Source organism: Amia ocellicauda, chromosome 7, assembly GCF_036373705.1.
Source record: "Amia ocellicauda isolate fAmiCal2 chromosome 7, fAmiCal2.hap1, whole genome shotgun sequence".
Classification (NCBI taxonomy): domain Eukaryota; kingdom Metazoa; phylum Chordata; class Actinopteri; order Amiiformes; family Amiidae; genus Amia; species Amia ocellicauda.
The window spans coordinates 30,679,095-30,696,249 of record NC_089856.1 but is presented as its reverse complement, the minus strand read 5'-3'; the positions used below and the strand labels follow the sequence as shown (position 1 = coordinate 30,696,249).

The 17,155-nt window shown below is 39.5% G+C and overlaps 2 protein-coding genes across 9 annotated transcripts; one reads left to right on the top strand and one right to left on the bottom strand.

The window, feature by feature from the left end:
- Nucleotides 1-215: 215 nt before the first annotated feature.
- Nucleotides 216-8,407, bottom strand: atg4b (autophagy related 4B, cysteine peptidase). Of its 5 annotated transcripts, none has more exons than XM_066709132.1 (13): nucleotides 8,328-8,407; nucleotides 7,015-7,116; nucleotides 6,221-6,292; nucleotides 5,783-5,881; nucleotides 5,402-5,503; nucleotides 4,667-4,739; nucleotides 4,345-4,424; nucleotides 3,392-3,597; nucleotides 3,089-3,167; nucleotides 2,609-2,754; nucleotides 1,819-1,875; nucleotides 1,304-1,397; nucleotides 216-699 (listed from the first exon to the last, which is right to left on the bottom strand). In XM_066709132.1, exons 1-13 carry the CDS (start codon nucleotides 8,335-8,337, stop codon nucleotides 626-628), a joined length of 1,194 nt encoding a protein of 397 aa, XP_066565229.1. In that variant the 5' UTR covers nucleotides 8,338-8,407; the 3' UTR covers nucleotides 216-625. The 5 variants fall into 5 exon arrangements, with proteins under 5 accessions (XP_066565229.1, XP_066565228.1, XP_066565230.1 ...); XM_066709131.1 differs by having other exon boundaries at nucleotides 5,783-5,887; nucleotides 6,224-6,292; XM_066709133.1 differs by lacking the exon at nucleotides 8,328-8,407 and adding an exon at nucleotides 8,026-8,309.
- Nucleotides 8,408-11,278: 2,871 nt separating this feature from the next.
- thap4 (THAP domain containing 4) lies at nucleotides 11,279-16,532 on the top strand. 4 transcript variants are annotated; one of them, XM_066709123.1, is made up of 6 exons: nucleotides 11,279-11,467; nucleotides 12,226-13,070; nucleotides 14,256-14,412; nucleotides 14,516-14,625; nucleotides 14,966-15,069; nucleotides 15,424-16,532. In XM_066709123.1, the coding sequence occupies exons 1-6, from the start codon at nucleotides 11,391-11,393 to the stop codon at nucleotides 15,538-15,540; spliced, it is 1,410 nt and encodes a 469-aa protein (XP_066565220.1). In that variant the 5' UTR covers nucleotides 11,279-11,390; the 3' UTR covers nucleotides 15,541-16,532. The 4 variants fall into 4 exon arrangements, with proteins under 4 accessions (XP_066565220.1, XP_066565219.1, XP_066565222.1 ...); XM_066709122.1 differs by having other exon boundaries at nucleotides 14,253-14,412; XM_066709125.1 differs by lacking the exons at nucleotides 11,279-11,467; nucleotides 12,226-13,070 and adding an exon at nucleotides 13,506-13,654.
- Nucleotides 16,533-17,155: the final 623 nt, after the last annotated feature.

The window sequence follows — 17,155 nt, the reverse complement described above, 5'->3', positions numbered from 1 at the left end:
GTAGTCAGTCTTACACTGTCCAGTTTATGTCAATTATTAAACGGGACATAACATTTGTGGGGAAACAGTCTCATTGTCTTTGAGTGTTTTAAGTTAACTTCACATCATATCTTACTGGAGAACCGTCCTACAGAAAGACAACTAAACTGAGATTAGTGATACATTTGTGACTATGTCTTTGCTGTCGGGGCACTATCGCCAGATGACATCCACAGTTACAACAGGACATTTTATTTGGATACAATGCTGCTGGATTTACACCAACAAAACACAGAGCATCATTTTTTATATATATATATATATTTAACAAAAATCTAAACAAAAATTATAATAAATGTGCAAATTGTAAACATAATCCAAATTAAATCAACAAAAAAATCTTGGCAGATCCGCCCCCCACAAAACACCTTCCTTCAAAAAAAAAAAAAAAGGAAAGTCTTGGTAGTGGATATAAATGTAGAGCACAGTTTGTCACTGATGGGTGGCAGCTGTGTCCAGAGTGAGGCAGGATGACTATGCCATGGTTGCTAGGCTGGCCTGAGGGAGGTGTCTATGTGTTCTCCCTTCCCCGTCCTCTGCCTGAAGGTGCCCCTCTTGTCTTTGTGATGGACCCCCGGCTCCCTCCTCACAATGACAGGATCTCAAACTCCTCATCCTCCGAGTCAAAAAACCGCTCCAGCCGGTCAGAATCTGAAAAATCTGCAGTGGAGAGGAAAAAAAAAATGAATCCCTTTCCATTTAGCTTTATTCTTACAAAACTCTATTACCAGGCCAGGTATTCAAGGCACGTGACAAACTCTGATCTGATTTTGGTAGGGTCTCAGTCGTTGTGTCTCAGTCGTTGTGTTCTGTTACTTCACTGGACTCGTTATTTGATTAACTCCAGAAATGTTTTATCAGCATCCTTACCTTGAATCAAGTCCACTATTAAATTGTTGTTCGACATAAAAAGGCCTTGGAAAATGTTACATTGGTCCAGTTAATAATTAAACTCCGAAGTCAAGAAAGACAACCAAAACAACCTTTCAAAACAAAACAAAACAATAGTATTCAATTCTAGAAGCTTATGTATCATGGATATATATGATAAAACATTGGCGTTTACAAATTGCAATAGAAAATCTAAATAATACTGTAGTAATAATGTGTTTTAAAGTATACATACTGAACATGGATACTACTTCTGGGTTTCTATCAAAAGGAGAAATGGGAGCTCAACTTGAAATACCTGGTGCAAAATGTACAGATTGTGCGTAAAGACAGATGGTAGGATTATGTGTTTTAGGAACTGGCTAGCACTGACCTGGAGTGAGGTTAAGGACGTCCGAGCTGGTGAAATGGGATGGCTGACTATCCACCAGTTCAAACATTGGCAGCCCTTCCCTGCTTCCAGACAACTGAAAGACAAAGCAGACCTGCATTAGCACTGACCCTATAATATGATATAATAATATCAATACAATAGAGGTTTAGTGATTAAATATGGATGGATCTGAATACTATTATGAATATTTGGCTGCATTCTACAAGTTATTAAGTCATAAATGTAAAATGACAATGTGGAAGGAATTATAAAAAGGTCTAATGCCTGCTGGGAGGTGTTGATTTAAAATGAAGCACTTCCTGTACTACCTTTTAGAACAGTGTCTTATGGTGCATAACTAGTATAATTATTCATTATCACTTGCAGAATCACTCCAGAACTCTTACACACAAACAAAACTAGTTATGTATTCTATTAAAATTCTGTAGGATTTCTAATTACACTCATTCGTGTGCTTTTTTTAATTTTTAGAAAGAAAAAAATATTCTACCCACCTTTCGAATGCGCATACACCAGTCGTCAAAGTCGTCCTCTGTGCGGCAGAAGAAACCCTAGTACAGAACAGAACAGAAATAAGACAGAGGTGGAAGACTGACACTTCATGATGTTACACTAGGGAAGGGGTGGCCAAGCCTGTTCCTGGAGAGCCACAATCCTGCAGGTTTTTCAGGTCTCTCTAAATTACCAATTAATGGATACCTTGAACACAGGGACATTTTGCCTAACTAAGACCCACAATTGGTTCAATTAAGCACCTAACAATCTGGATATAACAAATACCTGTAGACCCTGAGGCTCTCCAGGACCAGGGTTAGCCACCCCTACACTATGGTATCTAGCCCTTATCAAAGAGGCACACTGGATCCAATGATGCAGAATTTTACATGAGTGAAAAGATAAAAAAACGACTGTGTGCATCCCTATCTCAGCTTGCACACGAGTCCATCATTGTTGTATCACAGTGATGCATCAATTTTAGAATCTAAACGAGTTTGATTCGATCTGATTTTACATACATTCAAAATGACATTGACCAATGAAAAACGACAGGAAGACGTGTGGATTGATGGAAAAGCTTGTTAACCTTTCATTCCTTGAAAGTCATTCATACTATCTTTTAATATAATTTTTCTAAGGCTTTTATCACCTGGACTGCTCTTTTGGGTTACCACACTGCTACCTGATTCTGCTGTGTTGTTCTGCCTACAATTGTATTTTTGTCTTCCATGCAATCTCTAGTGGTTACAGTGGGCACTAAGAGGCCTATCTGGTTGCTGTGCCTACCACGGCAATGGAGGGGTCCAGCTCACGGATGTGCATGCGGCAGGGGGGGTGCTGACAGTGGTAGGTGTCATCGGGGACCTGCCCGTCATCGCTGGGCTCCACTGCAGGCTGGGTGGTGTGAGGGTCTAGGTAAATCAGCTCCTCTCCTGGGTACGGGGGGCAGACACACACGGTCAGCAACAGCGCAAAAAAAAAAACAGTCATACTGAAATCAATACATTCCAGTTACCGCCAGAGCCATCTTTTGATGAATTACTAATACTCTTACAATCTCCTCAAAGATCAATGTACAGAATGGTTTAACATTATAACTGGAGCCCTTTGTTCAGGATTTTATTGGAAACACAAAACGCTGCGAAATGATTTTGAGATTTGTGTCTGAAAACCATGGAATCTACTATTGAACATATTGAAGTCAGTAACATATATTAATATGGCTTTTATGGCTTTTGCAAGCAGAAAGGCTAACCTAGCACTCACCTACATAGCCAATGAAGTAGTGGGCACTGTTGGGTTTCCCACCAATGACTCCTAGAGACTGGGGGAGCATGAAGCATTGCTGAGGAAACAGAGAGAGAGAGAGAGAGAGAGAGTGTCACCAGCTAGCATAGCTCTCTCAAGCCAACACTCAACCCATCAACCCAGTCTCCATGCACATCCCAGGGTACCAGTCCTACAGTTGACACTTTTTAACCCCCTATAATGTTGTACTGCAGAATCTTCCATGAGTTTCCCAGTATGAGAGTAAGTGTGTGTTTGTGTGTCTGCACGCCCAACTCGTACCTTCAGTGTCTCTATGTAGGCCTCGTTGATGTCACTCAGCCCCAGCCGCAGGGGTATCAGCAGTACCAGGGGCTTCCAGAGCACGGTGTCCTCCACCCCCAGGGCACAGGCTCCCCCCACACAGCCGTTCAGCTCCCGCCCCCCCTCTGCCCCACGGTAGGCTGACGCTGCTCCAACAAAGTCCAGCCAGGGCATGCACAGACGCTCTGAGGGGAAAACACATCAATTAGGAACAGGCCTGTCAAAGCGGCTCCATTAACCTATGACACTGAGGGGCATAAATCAGGACTAACAGGAACTGGTCTGAGAGGACTAGGTAGTTATATAAACTAGTATTTCATTAATAGTTCCACAAACACTCCAGGTTATTTTTTTTCCAATATACTTTCTGGGGACAGACAGTGGTTCCCAAACCTGGTCCTGTAGGACCCTCTTCCCTGCTGGTTTTTGTTCCAACCCAGCTCTCGATTCCTTATTTGAACCCCTAATTGAACTAATAATTTCCTAAAATCACAGACTTTTAATTATTTTAAACTGTAGGGGTTTTAAGCATATCATTGTATAAAGAACTTATTAAAGAACCAACTTTTTTTTTTACACAATATCAAAACTCAAATCTAAGCAGATTGTTACTTAAATTAAGTAATTGAGAGATCAGTTGGAACACAAACCAGCAGGGTAGGGGGTTCTCCAAGGCCAGGATTGGGAACCACTTACTCTAACATCTAACATCTCTTTAAAACTTTTTTCAATGTACCACTGATTTATCTTAACAGTTTTCACCAGCGGTGTCAGTACACAGTACCCTGCCATACATTTCAGTCATTCATTCCATCCCAATATTGTCATTGCCTTCTAAGGCATTTATTTATGTCTACTTTTTTCCATTGCTTGCAGTGTGCCCTTGGAAACCAACACTTATAAACAGTATAATAATTAAGTCCGTCACTCACTGATCTCCTCAATGACCACGGTGTTGTCCATGGCTATATGCAGTGCCAGTCGACTCCATGAATCAAATACAGACAGCTTCCTAAAAGGAGAGAGAGTGAATCAGAGAGCTGAAAGTCAAGACAGACTTATGCAACACACACACACACACACACACAGTGAATGATGTGAAACAATATTCCAAGAATACTGCAGAGTACAGTCATGAGTCAGATATTTATTTATTTATATTTTGCCTTGTTTAGTCTGCTCAGATTAAAGATTAAAGGGATGCTTCATCATTCTCAGCTGACCAACTCAAACAGAACATCAAACCACACTTACTTTAGAACCTGTGCAACCGTGTTTGGTCCATACCACTGGCCAATGGACTTCCCCTCCCCGACTCCCATCTGGGCTATACATTGGAGAGAGCATGAGAACATAACAGAGAGTACAGTCATCTATATCGAGATACTGGGGAAATAACTCTTGGCTCAACTTCCACTGTTTCAAGGTGAATGATAAAAAAAATACATTATAGGGGAAGAGGATGTTAAATAAAACTTGGAGCAACGATATTCCAAATACTCTGAATATTCCAAAACCGCAAACACACAGAATGATTAAAAACACACAAACAAAAGAACAATGAACATTGTACAAACACAACTGGAACAAAAGCACAGAGAAAAGACAGAAAACAATAGACAAAGCATTCCTTGTGACAGCCCAGTTACTTTTTGTAATTTCCACTAATAGAATATAAGGGAGCCTTCTTTACACTAATCTGTCTATATGTACAGTCCAGTTTCTATTGTTGGAATCTATGAATGGGGTTGACTGAGGATGAGTTGGATGTTCCTTAGCATCCCAGGCTTTCAATGATTCAATTTCTAATGGCTGTGTGAAGGGGTTCTCTATGAATCAAAAATTCACATAATATTACATTGTAATTAAATAGTTAAGTTCCCTTTCCTTAAACTTAAAACCACACATAATCTAAAATAACAGAAAGCCTTTAACAAAATGGTGAATTTTAACATTGTTTCTCTATTTCATGAAGGTCAGGTATCTTACCAATCTGATGTATGGAATAATAGCTGTCTTTTTTGTCAATGAAGGCATTGAGAATGCTGAAGTATTCCTCTTTCTGCTGCTGGCCTTTTACCCACCTCCAGTCTACACAAACAAATTACACAGTCAGTCAGTGTCTCCCACAGAGGAGGGCAGTAAACACTCCTGTCACACTGAAAGAAGCCAACACAGCCTGGAAACGGTTTATGGAACCTGGCCTCAATATACAAATAATGTATGCAATTGCAGACCCGTATCCCACCTCTGAAGAAGGTCTTAAAAAAGATTACAAACACTTACGATTTTTTGTTTTTTGTTGAACTTGTAAATAACACTAAAGTATTCAGATTTTATTTTTCTGTTACCTGCAACGTACATACATACCTCGACCTAGATGCATGAACACCAGGGCCTCTCCTAGGATCATCTGCCCACATCGCAGCATGCAACCCCAGCCTGTGTCAGAAGTAGGGCCTGTTCCACCTTCAACAAGGGTGATTGAATTTATTTCCACGTTTCATACATTGTCCAGGGAGTCCATTTTATAATTTATCAATACTGTTTTATAAGCAGAGTATGTTCCACTTTGGGACTTAAACCATACACAGCTCTTGATATTTAACTATATTTAAAGTACTGTTTCTACCCTACCAAAGGGAATAAAGTAAAAACTAAAGGGGCTGAGAGAACAACATTAAAATATCTACATTATGCAAACTTTCCGAGTGATAATCCTGTATGGACTAAACTATATTGCACTTAAAAACCAAAGGGTGTGGAAACATGTCCATGAGTCATCTGTCAGCATGTCAAGTCACTCACCAATAGGCTGAAAATTCTTTCTGTACGTGAACCAAAGGCGTGAGGTAATATCAGACAGAATCTCATCTTTCTCTACAAAACAAAAAAGAGAAACATAATAAACACTTAGAAAAAGAGAGTTATTTTAAAAAATGAAGTACAATTTAGACATTACTATTTACCTCTGTTAACTCAGCTATTGACAGATGTGTGGTATTTGACATATACACTGACTTTACTGTTTTACTTCATTTTTAATTATATAAAAAATAAAAAATAAATCCCAAAAGGAGCAGCTCAGTATACTGTAGAAGACATTTACTGCCTTTAGTCAAAATTATACAGCATCTTATTTGTCTGACATCATACAGGTCTAACAAAATAAAAGTCACTTTGGATTATAGCACCAGGCAAATTACTAATACACTGCATGAATATCAAACTATGAGAGATGCATAACTCATAAAAGTACCTTTAGTGGGTGCATGGTGGGAAAGCACCACTGTTGCACAGGGAGTGTAATGATTGGGCTTCTTCCATACTTCCATCATCACACATAGCATAACAGTGTGGAATGAACAGGAACTGGGACTATACACCCAGGATCCTGAAATACTACACTTATGGATGCCACACAACATGGTTTACATAACTGTTTTTTCAAGCCAGCTATGAATTCCTTTAAAACATCGATTGCATAACTAATAAATATATTTTGTCTGTCTAAGCCTTACATTATAACATCAACACTACCACTATACCCACTTAGTGCAGGACAGCACTCTTACTAATGTTGTGGCTGTCTGAGCCTGTACCTGAAAGAGCACTGAACTCCCTCCCCAGAATCCACACTGGCTCTGCAGTCTCAGGAAAATCTTCAAACTCTCCAAAGCGCAGTGTGTCGTAGGTGAGGGTAGCTGAGGCAGACACACAGACAGACAGACAGAAAGTCAATGAGTCATAATATATTCAGGTTTTCATTCCACCTGAGGACTTAACTAATTCAAATTATTAGCAGGACAGCCAAGCAAGGAATCAAAGAGACTGAGAAGCACCATGCTCAGCAATGCTTAATTGAATAAGTTCAGCATTGAAACTATACTTTAAGAAATATGTCATTGGTTTTAAAAGAAAATAAAATAATGTGGGAAAACAGCAACATGTCAATATCAGTTTATGCTTTACCCTCACATGTATCATATCAATAAAGCCATCTACTTTTTAGCAGACGACATATTGACTGTCATTCCAGTCAATTCATGCCAATCTATTGTCTGGGTCTGTTGTAATCTGTACACTGCTGGATCAACCTATATAATGATCGCTCATTCACTCGTCCATTTAAAAATAACAAGTTTTGTCAGCCTGATCTGGCTCTAGATCCACACTATTTTACACTTACTCTCTCCACAAGTGTGGGAAGGTCTATTATCCTTGTCCTGAATAGCTACAACCTCTAAAAGTACATCAAAGAACAAGGATGCTTACGGGAGTAATCATATACAGACATGCGTGTTTCGTTTTGTGTTACTTATTTCCACGTCATAATTGCCAAATACAAAATAACCATATAAGATCAATCAGAAATCTGACACCGAGTGTACCCGTTGTCGACTTTGAAGAAGAAATACGCATTTTTAAGCATGTATAATCGTAGCATAATCGTCGCATTAGACAAAGGGCTGTAAACTTGACACGCCTGATGGACAGAAATACGTATGAAGACACAAGTCCTTAGGATCGCTGTACATACATGACATTACGTTGACGTGCATCACTTGACCTGAAATGTAGTGATGTGGCAGACAGAGACATGGGGGACACACCTGTGCTGGCAAGGACAGATGTCGTCACTGGCCTTCATATTTTATATATATATGTATAAAATACGTAATCCACATATATGCCCCACATCAGACAAACAAGCGACATATACGGTTAGACAAATAACTGAAAAATCATTATGGATTTAAAATGACCAGCGAATGGACCTGTCATTAAAGGAAGCACACTTTCAAACCAATTCGCCAGGCATGTTGAAACAAACGAAATGAAATAGGCGAGGGTTTATTTAACGTTTGACACAAAAACGCTATGTAATTCTTGTTTTCCTTGGAGTCTCCCTTACCTGCATCCATCCCGTCAACGACTCACCCTATCTTGTTGGGCGAGACAGACATCATGCGACCAATGGGCATCCAACCTCCGCACCGATTGGACAGTCGGGTCACAGGGGGCGTGGCTTGCCGTGCGCTGTCCAATGGCGACCTTGTTATGCGTGGCATTTGTGCCGCTTTATCCAATACAAACGCCAGGCATCCTAGACCCTGGGAAGAGTCGTCCAATAAGCAGACTGGGGAGGGACTTGTGGAAGATGGCGATCTGTGGTAAACAGGAAGTCTGGATGACAGTCACCGCAGAACGGGAGGGGATTCATGTACAGAAGTAGGTTTCTTATTCTGTCTAAGTACGCACATTTATTCATACAATATTTAACCCATTTCTTTCATGGATAAATATCCAACTTGTTTAAATAAATGTGTGCACTTCGACTGAATAGAAAGGTGAGCGAAGAAACAAGTAACAAGTCGCTCCCTGAGACAAAGCTTGTGCTAATGCTTACTGTACATATCAGTCAATCCACTATTTTTAATTAACATTTATTTTCCTAGTACTTATATAGAATGAAGCATTGCACAATTTAAACTTGAATGTGTCCAGAACAAAGACAATATGTGAAACGTTTGCGCACATTGGAGATACTGAAATTTCCAACGTGGCTCTCTTATAAATAAAATAAAAAATCGTTGAAAGTGTGCTGCACTCTTCATGTACTGTAGAACATCCATTATTCATAGTATCCATAATTCCCATCTGATCGGAATAATATCCCAATCACCATTATTTCAGAAAGTTAATATAAATGATGATGGATAAGAAACAATTTGTCCTATTATTTGTCCTATTTCCTATCTTAATTTTGTAAATACGTGTAGGATTACATATACTATAAGACCATTTTTAAAGGTAATTTTGACAACTGCATTAAAATGCTTGATACCAGCTGGTATCAGAAGAGCAGGAGACTGGCTTACAATTAATTATCTTTAATAGGAGAGAAAGTTACATAACAAATAGGAGTTACTTACCTTACAGAGGCGAAAATAACACAATTGTACGCCTGTCTTTTTTAATCAAACATTTGGTTCCAGTTAATTTTGGAACAGTCTTGTTATAATGTTTTGATTTAACTACACCTATAGGGTATCCCAAGATTTTTTTAATGTACGTGTACTTTAATGTACTGCTCTACATATATATATTCAATAATATTGCTACATTGTTTTTGTATTCGAGCCACTGTTAAAGCATCTTCGCTTGACTCCAAACAAAGAGTAATTAAGGGTAGGCATCTAAAACTGGTTGAGTGGGATGCATTCATATATATTCACCTCTTGCCAGTTGATCTTTTGACCTGTCTATTTCTGATTAGAAAGAAAAGTCCTTAAAAATGGTGTGCATACTTATAAGAACATACTTATAAGATTAATCAGGTAAATCAATATTATTGCAGCTGAGTTTTTCAGTCCCACTTGAAAGTATTAGTAAAGCATTTATTTGGTCTTGTTGTACTATTTCTGTTTATTTTATTTTTTCTCTGTGTCACCCTTGTTAAACACCCTAAACAATAATCACCACCTCCTACCTTTCTTAACCTCACTGGGGCTGCTACTATTCATACTTCACTGTTTTTAAAAACTTCAATATGCCACTCTGTATCCTTGCATATCATATTGAACTAATTGTAATCCAGATTCAATATAGCAAAAAGTTGGTTTTAGCAACAACAAAAAGTGTACAGTGAGTTTACATTTTTTGGATAAACACATGCAAATATAAAACCCTGAGACGATCAGTATTAGATATCGCAAAAACATTTAAATCCAAAGTTTATTGGATTGGAATGTTTATGGTATAAATAATTTTGAACCTAGTTTTTAACAAATATTCAAGTATGTTGGAGAAATACATTTTTGATATATTGACATAAATAGAAAATAGTACTGTTGTTATTCATTTATTGCAACAAATACCGAATGTGCACCTGCATTTATGTCGCCAAAACCCACTGTAGTCTATGAAGGATGTGAATAATTCTGGAGGCAACTGTACCTGTAGTATGTAGTTTTACAAGATCTAACTTTTTTGCCCTCTCTGCTAACTTAAGCTTAGGAATTGAAACGCATGAAAGCACCTGAAGACTTTAATAATAAAGTACCAAAAGTAAAATGTTTGACATGTATGATGTACACACCAATTACACAAAAACATTTAATAGCTTTACTATTATTATTTTTTTACTAAAGTAGTAATTTTGCTACTGATTAAAAACAGAACATTACCCCAATAATGTAGGATTAAATAAAAAAAAAAACGCCACAATATATATGCTGCCATCGAATAAGCAAGATCAAGTAAAATGCATATGTACTGTACATTACATGCATATTACTGTATGCTGCCTTGCAAACAACGTGCAACAGACAGGCTATGCCAGGTACACAATCGGTGACGCGCATGCGCTGATTAAGGGGCTGTCACTAAATTGCATACTGTGTAGCTATAGTGCCGAGGGATCATCTAAGAGGAATCGTATTTACTGAAATGTTTCTAGATAGGTTTGACATAAAATTAACAATTGAAATGGCATACCACAATCGCATTACGCCATTGTATATAGGCCTCATATATATTTTTTTTTCCTTCCTTGTTGTGTAGCCTATGTTATGCATATTAATCTCATTCAAGGTTTTAAATTACTTTATATATATATATATATATATATATATATTTCAGATTAGTATTTAATTTGGGTAATTGATTGCATTCTACAATCAGATAACATTTTCAGTTTGATTTAGTACGTTTTACATATCAGCATCACATTTTTCGTACATACAAATTAATATAAAGGTGTTCAAAATCATTATGGTGATGATACACGTATTCGTCCTGGGAGGACGCCATTGTGTTGTACGTCATCGTGCTCAAGAAAACACAGTTGACAATCGTCAGGAAGCTGAGCTCCGCCATTTTGATGTACGGACTCGGAGTTTACAGTAATGTGTTACGTATTTTTACTCCACAAATTTGTATAAATACTTAAGCATTGTCTGGAAATATTACAGAGATGGTGATTTCGTGCGCAGCCGTTAACTGCACCAACCGACAAGGGAAGGTGGATAAAACCGAGATATCATTTCATAGGTAAGGTCAGTGTAGTCTGGACACAACACAGACTGCGTACCCTGCACCCGAAATCAGAAATCGAATCGAGTCAGGAAAGCGCTGACTTTATTGATTAAAGCTAATGACATGACTCGATTAATTGTCGATTGTTCTGGATGATACTTTTATAGTTAGTCTGGTATAGTGTCTGCAACAAGTTCCAAGCGCGGACGGATCGCACTGGTAGAAGAGTGGAGCTTAACTTGCAGCCTGAAGGTCCTGTGGATTAATGGGATTCCAGACAGCAGATGGTGGTATTGCTTTTGTAAGGAAGAAAGAGAAAGAGAAAGAGAAAGAAAGAATCTTTACGTCTTTCTTAAGAAAACGTTCTATTCTTACAGATACAACGTAAATAAAGTATTTGGTGGAATCATTATTATTATTATTATTATTATTATTATTATTATTATTATTATTATTATTATTATAATGATTATTATTTGTTAAAAAAAATGATTTTAAAATGTGAACTGAAATTAAATATAACGGAAATGCTATAATGATGGTTAGAACGTGTCTTTTGACAGGGACAGAGTGAGTGACTTATCAAATAAATTATATTTATGCTTCAGGAGAAGTATTGTATTGTACTGTATTGGCTACAAATTACTTAATGTAGTTAAGGACCACATGAAATGCTTTGAAATCCTTGAAAAAAGTTTAGTTGCACATTCAATACAATGATTAATGATCTAGTCCATGCAATTTTTGTGCCTCCCTTATTTGCATGCTTTCAGGTTTCCCATCAACAATGCCCGGCGGCTGGCTAAGTGGAAAAGGGCAGTGCGGCGCGAGAGCTGGACGCCCAACAAGTACTCCTTCCTGTGTAGCAAGCACTTCAGTCAAGACTGCTTCCAGCGGCGCTACGAGGACCAGCACCGCCAACTCAAGGCCACCGCTGTGCCCAGCATCTTCGATTTTAGCCACAAAGCGAAGAGCACAGCGGGCAACGTACGCAAGAAAGTACTGAGCACTTCCTCAGGGGCTCCGGAAGAGGAGCAGCAAGATGTGGGGGCAGAGGACAGGACACTTTCTGAGGATCCTTGCCTGAAGGGGGCTTCCAAGAGTTTGAGGAGCATCCCCCCAAGTAACAGTGAACCCAGAAGAGCCCAAGATGCAGCCCTGGATCTGCGTAGATTGCCCCCACCCCCAACGCCTCAGCAGCAGGCTGTTGGAGAGTGGTCCTTGGACAGTGGGGATGACGTCTTCACCCCCTCCTCCTGCACCTTCATTGACACCCTGCACTCTTACAGCAGCACCTCCCGGCAGGAACGGGACACCAGGGCCCGCCAGCGCAGATGCGAGCAGAGGAAGGAGGAAGAAGCCAGGACACCCCCCTCTCACACAAACTCCCCTCCCAGCCTAGACTCCCACCCCATGCCACCCCGGGAGGCTAGCGACTGCAGTGCCCCAACCACAGCTGTCGCCCCTACCTCCCCACCCTCCGGATGCCAGCTGCCCAAGCCATGCAGGGGCCTGAGCCGACGACGGCAACTGCGCAAGAGAACCAGATCCCTCCACGCCCTGCTGCGTCTGAAGAAGAGCAAAGTGCTGCAGAGGGCCCGGCTACAACTCCTGAAAGGTCAGCGAGAACTCGGTTGGGTGAACATGGCTGAGTAGAGTGGAATGAGCTGGTGAACCCCAGTGCCATCTTTCTTTTTCATCTTTGGATCTCTTTGGATTAATGATGCTTCTAATTTCTATCTCTGAATTTCTGGAGAGCTCTGTGTATTAAAGCCATATTGGCTGTATGAATTGATAGTAATGTCATGAATATTTCAATGTAATTCTCATGTTTCTCAATTCCATTTTTCCTTCTGTTTCCATATCAGTTAATGATTCTGCATATTTACACATAATAATATTCACACTAAGTAGAGATTACGCGTGATTAAAATAATATGTGCAAAATATAAAACTATTTTTTGAAAATGTTTAGTCAGCTTAATTACACATTAAATCCATTCAGCTTCGAAAGTACCTAAAGACTACATCCCCCAAGATGCACCGCGAAAGGGGCGTATATTTAATACGACCTGCTTCACTGGTCTTAACAGGTTTTATCGTGTAGTTAAGCTGTAGACGAAGATAAATCAGAAATATATACCTTTTGTTTAAAACTATTCTGTAATCAAGGAGCTATGTCTTGTCCCATTCAACATACAGGTAATCTAGAAGCCTCTTTTATGTGGAAAAACACAGAAATGTGTATATTTCTGAAGTTTCTTTCTTGGTGTTGGATATGTTTTTGTGCAAGCTGGATTCGTGTATTTGAAATAAACCGCAGAGTCGTTGTGTAGATCTAATATCATTAGTCGTTACTGTAGTTTTGAAAGCGGTTGGTAGCAGTTTCGTTCTCCTTTTATGCTTATCGTAAATCGATTGTATAATATACTATACTTGTGTTACGGTTAATTAAGACGGGGTGATATACTGTAGTGCAGTTCTCCGTTGAACACGTCTGGCATATATTCATGTATTACTGCGTTTGATAGAGGTTGCATTTGTCTTTCTAAACAAACCTGTATTTGAATTGGGCGTCCAGGATGATCTTGCGACAAGGTCCACAGCCGCCTGAGGTGCATTGCATAAGCACAAGGCTTCCTGGGAGTAACTATACACCATTTTCTATTCAAATGGATATTAAACTAAAGGTTCAGGTAGTTTTCAATGATTGTCATTTACAAGTGCTTCCCGAACACAGTTGAGATTATGCATCCGGGCTGCAACTGTGTGAGTTCAACACTGTACTCCTCTGTGTTAGCAGACGCTCCCCTGAACCCTGCAGTGAAGCCCCTGGAATGGCTGGTGGGGTCCTGGGAGTCTGATGGGCTAGGACAAGGCTCCTTCCCCTCTATCCGGCCCTTTAACTACACAGAGACACTGCACTTCTATCATGTGGGGCAGCCAGTGCTCAACTTCATGTAAGTATACAGCACGATCTAGCCAGACAGAATCGGTGTATTCAGAAGCATTCAAAACATGTTATTGTCTTTTGAAGTGATAAAGATGTTCGGCCCTTCACAGGTTCAACGCTTTCCATCCTGATACTAAGAAACCAATGCACAGGGAGTGTGGCTTCATCAGGATGGAGCCTGGCACACAAAACGTTGCCTTCATAAATGCTCAGAACACAGGTAAACAAATGCTCTTCATGCGTAGAACAGAACTTGGAGAAGCTTTTTAGTAAAATGCCCACTGATTTTGTACAGCCAGCTGTAGATTGACATTGTATTAGCCAGTGTTGGAATATATACCCTAGCACAGTTACTCTATGGGCTGGTTAAATTATGGACCCAGATTAACATTAGTCATGGACTACCCAAAGATATTTTTGTTAGAGTAATCCTAGAGTGCTAATCGAGGTTTGTGAAACCAGCCATGTTTTATGTGTTTAATTTATGATAAGATTAGGCTGTTAGTTCAGTAAAAGTGCTATTGAAAATATTGACCCGGCGTTTGTGTGTGTGTGTCCAGGTCTGGTGGAGATAGAAGAAGGGGAGCTCAACGGTCTGGAGCTGACTCTGCAGTCCAGGGCTGTGGCCAGAATCTCCTTTGCCAAGGAACCTTATGTCCAGCAGGTAAGGGTCAGGGCATGCTGACAGCAGCTTCCGAGGTTCCCAATGTATACCTAGTGTTTTCACTGAGTAGCAGACGTGCAAGATGAGACCCAAAGCCTGGTAGGAGGAGTCAGAGCTGACTCGGTGAAGGCTGTGAAAGCACACCACTCAGATTCACAGGAATGCTCATGAATTCACTGACAGGGCTGAAATGGAAGTATATGCTATGAATGTGAACCAAATGTCAGACCAAAATTCTAACTGGATGGGCCACCCTTTATTCACATAACTTTCTTTAATAAGAAAATAAAGTTTAAAGGAAAACTATCAGAATAAGATGTTCATTTCTTCATGCTGTGGTGCTTGTGTTCTCAGATCTCCAGGACTTTCAGACTGAAGGACGGCAAGCTGGAGCAGACTGTATTTATGTCAACAGAAAACCAGCCCTTGTCTCGGCACCTGCACATCACCTACCGCCGCACGGCCCCCTGACAGCCCCCGAGGGAGAGCAGCCTGGGCATGGAGCCGATGGTGGTTCTGCTGCTTCTGTCCCATAACTCTCTCTTAAGCTGATTAGTTTCTTAGCCTGGAGAGGAAGCTGTGATGAGATGTTTTTTTTATGTTAACTCTGCTGCTACTAAATAAGCACAGCAGGGTCATTGCTCAGCCAAGATAGTTATTTGACAGTTTTCTTGTAGTTTCTCAATATATTTAAATCACAGCGTAAAGCAGTTATCTCCAGGACTGATTGCACAGACCCTTATTTGCACTAAAGTTCTACCTGCACTTCAGCAGTTTTCATTGCATTGTTTGTACCTTAGGCAAAGCCCTGTGAAACTGACAGCTAAATCCAAATGAGCTGACTACTTGTCTGACAGTTAAAGTCCCACTAATGATCTAAAAAATAATTACCAAATTAACACAAACACTACTATGATATAAAAAAGGCATAATCTGCCTTGTATTGTCTGTCATTATTAAATAGCTACCCCCCACAAAATATAGATTATTACCAATGTTCTAAATCAGGGGTTTTCAGTACTGCTCCTGGAGGACCCCCTACCCTGCTGGTTTTTGTTCTAACCGATTTCTCAATTACCTAATTGAACCGCTAATTGAAGTAACAATCTGATTAGATTTAAATTTGTGTAATAATAAAAGAGCTGGTTCTTTAATACATTATTTATACAAATTTGTACTTAACACCCCTACTGTTTAAAATAATTAAAAGGCTCTGATTTAGGATGTTTTTAGATCAATTAAGTAATTGAGAGCTCATATGAACAAAAACCAGCTGGGTAGGGGGTCCTCCAGGAGCAGGGTTGGGAACCACTGTTCTAAATGGATTGTGGATTCCACTACAGTGTGTATAGATCAGCTGAAAGATCTTTAAAAATGTTCATCTTTTGTAACTTAACAAAGGGCTTGTATTTGCCATTGCCAGTTGAAAACACAGATTTTAAAAATAAACCTTATAAGCCTTATGTGTGTAGCCTTCTTGTCTAATACAAGTCTACAATATTAAAGTATACCCCAGAGCCATCTGTTATACAATCGTCTGCTATTGCAAATTCCATATTTCCTCAGGAATTTACTTCGCTTTGGGCCAAGGCAGGTTGGTTTGTTTGTTTTTCAGATTGTAATCTACACAGATAAATTCCTCTGTAGGATTATAAATTAGGTTTCTAGAATGAGTAGGCCTTTGTGGGTTTTCTCCCTGTGTGTTTTTATCTGTTCAGTTTCTTTAATTTATTTTTCTGATTTTAAGGATCTGTCGATTGTAAAAAGTCAGCCTAATCATTGGGGCCAGCAGCTGATGTGATCAATGCTTTAATTCACAGCTTGATGTTTTAGCATGACAGACATGGAATGATTTCACATTGATTGTATAGGGCCTTAACCCTTAAAAAGGAAAAACCTTACAAGTATTATACACTACATCAAGTATCATGAGTGCAAACCTGTTTTTGCATCTATGCTACAATGAGTCTATATTTAAGTGTTCTGTCCATCAGGTGAGTGTCTCTAAATGTGATTTTTTTTTCTGGCGTAGAAGGTGACACTATGCCAGATTGTGTATAAAAGTGCTTCTCGTTACTCAGATCTC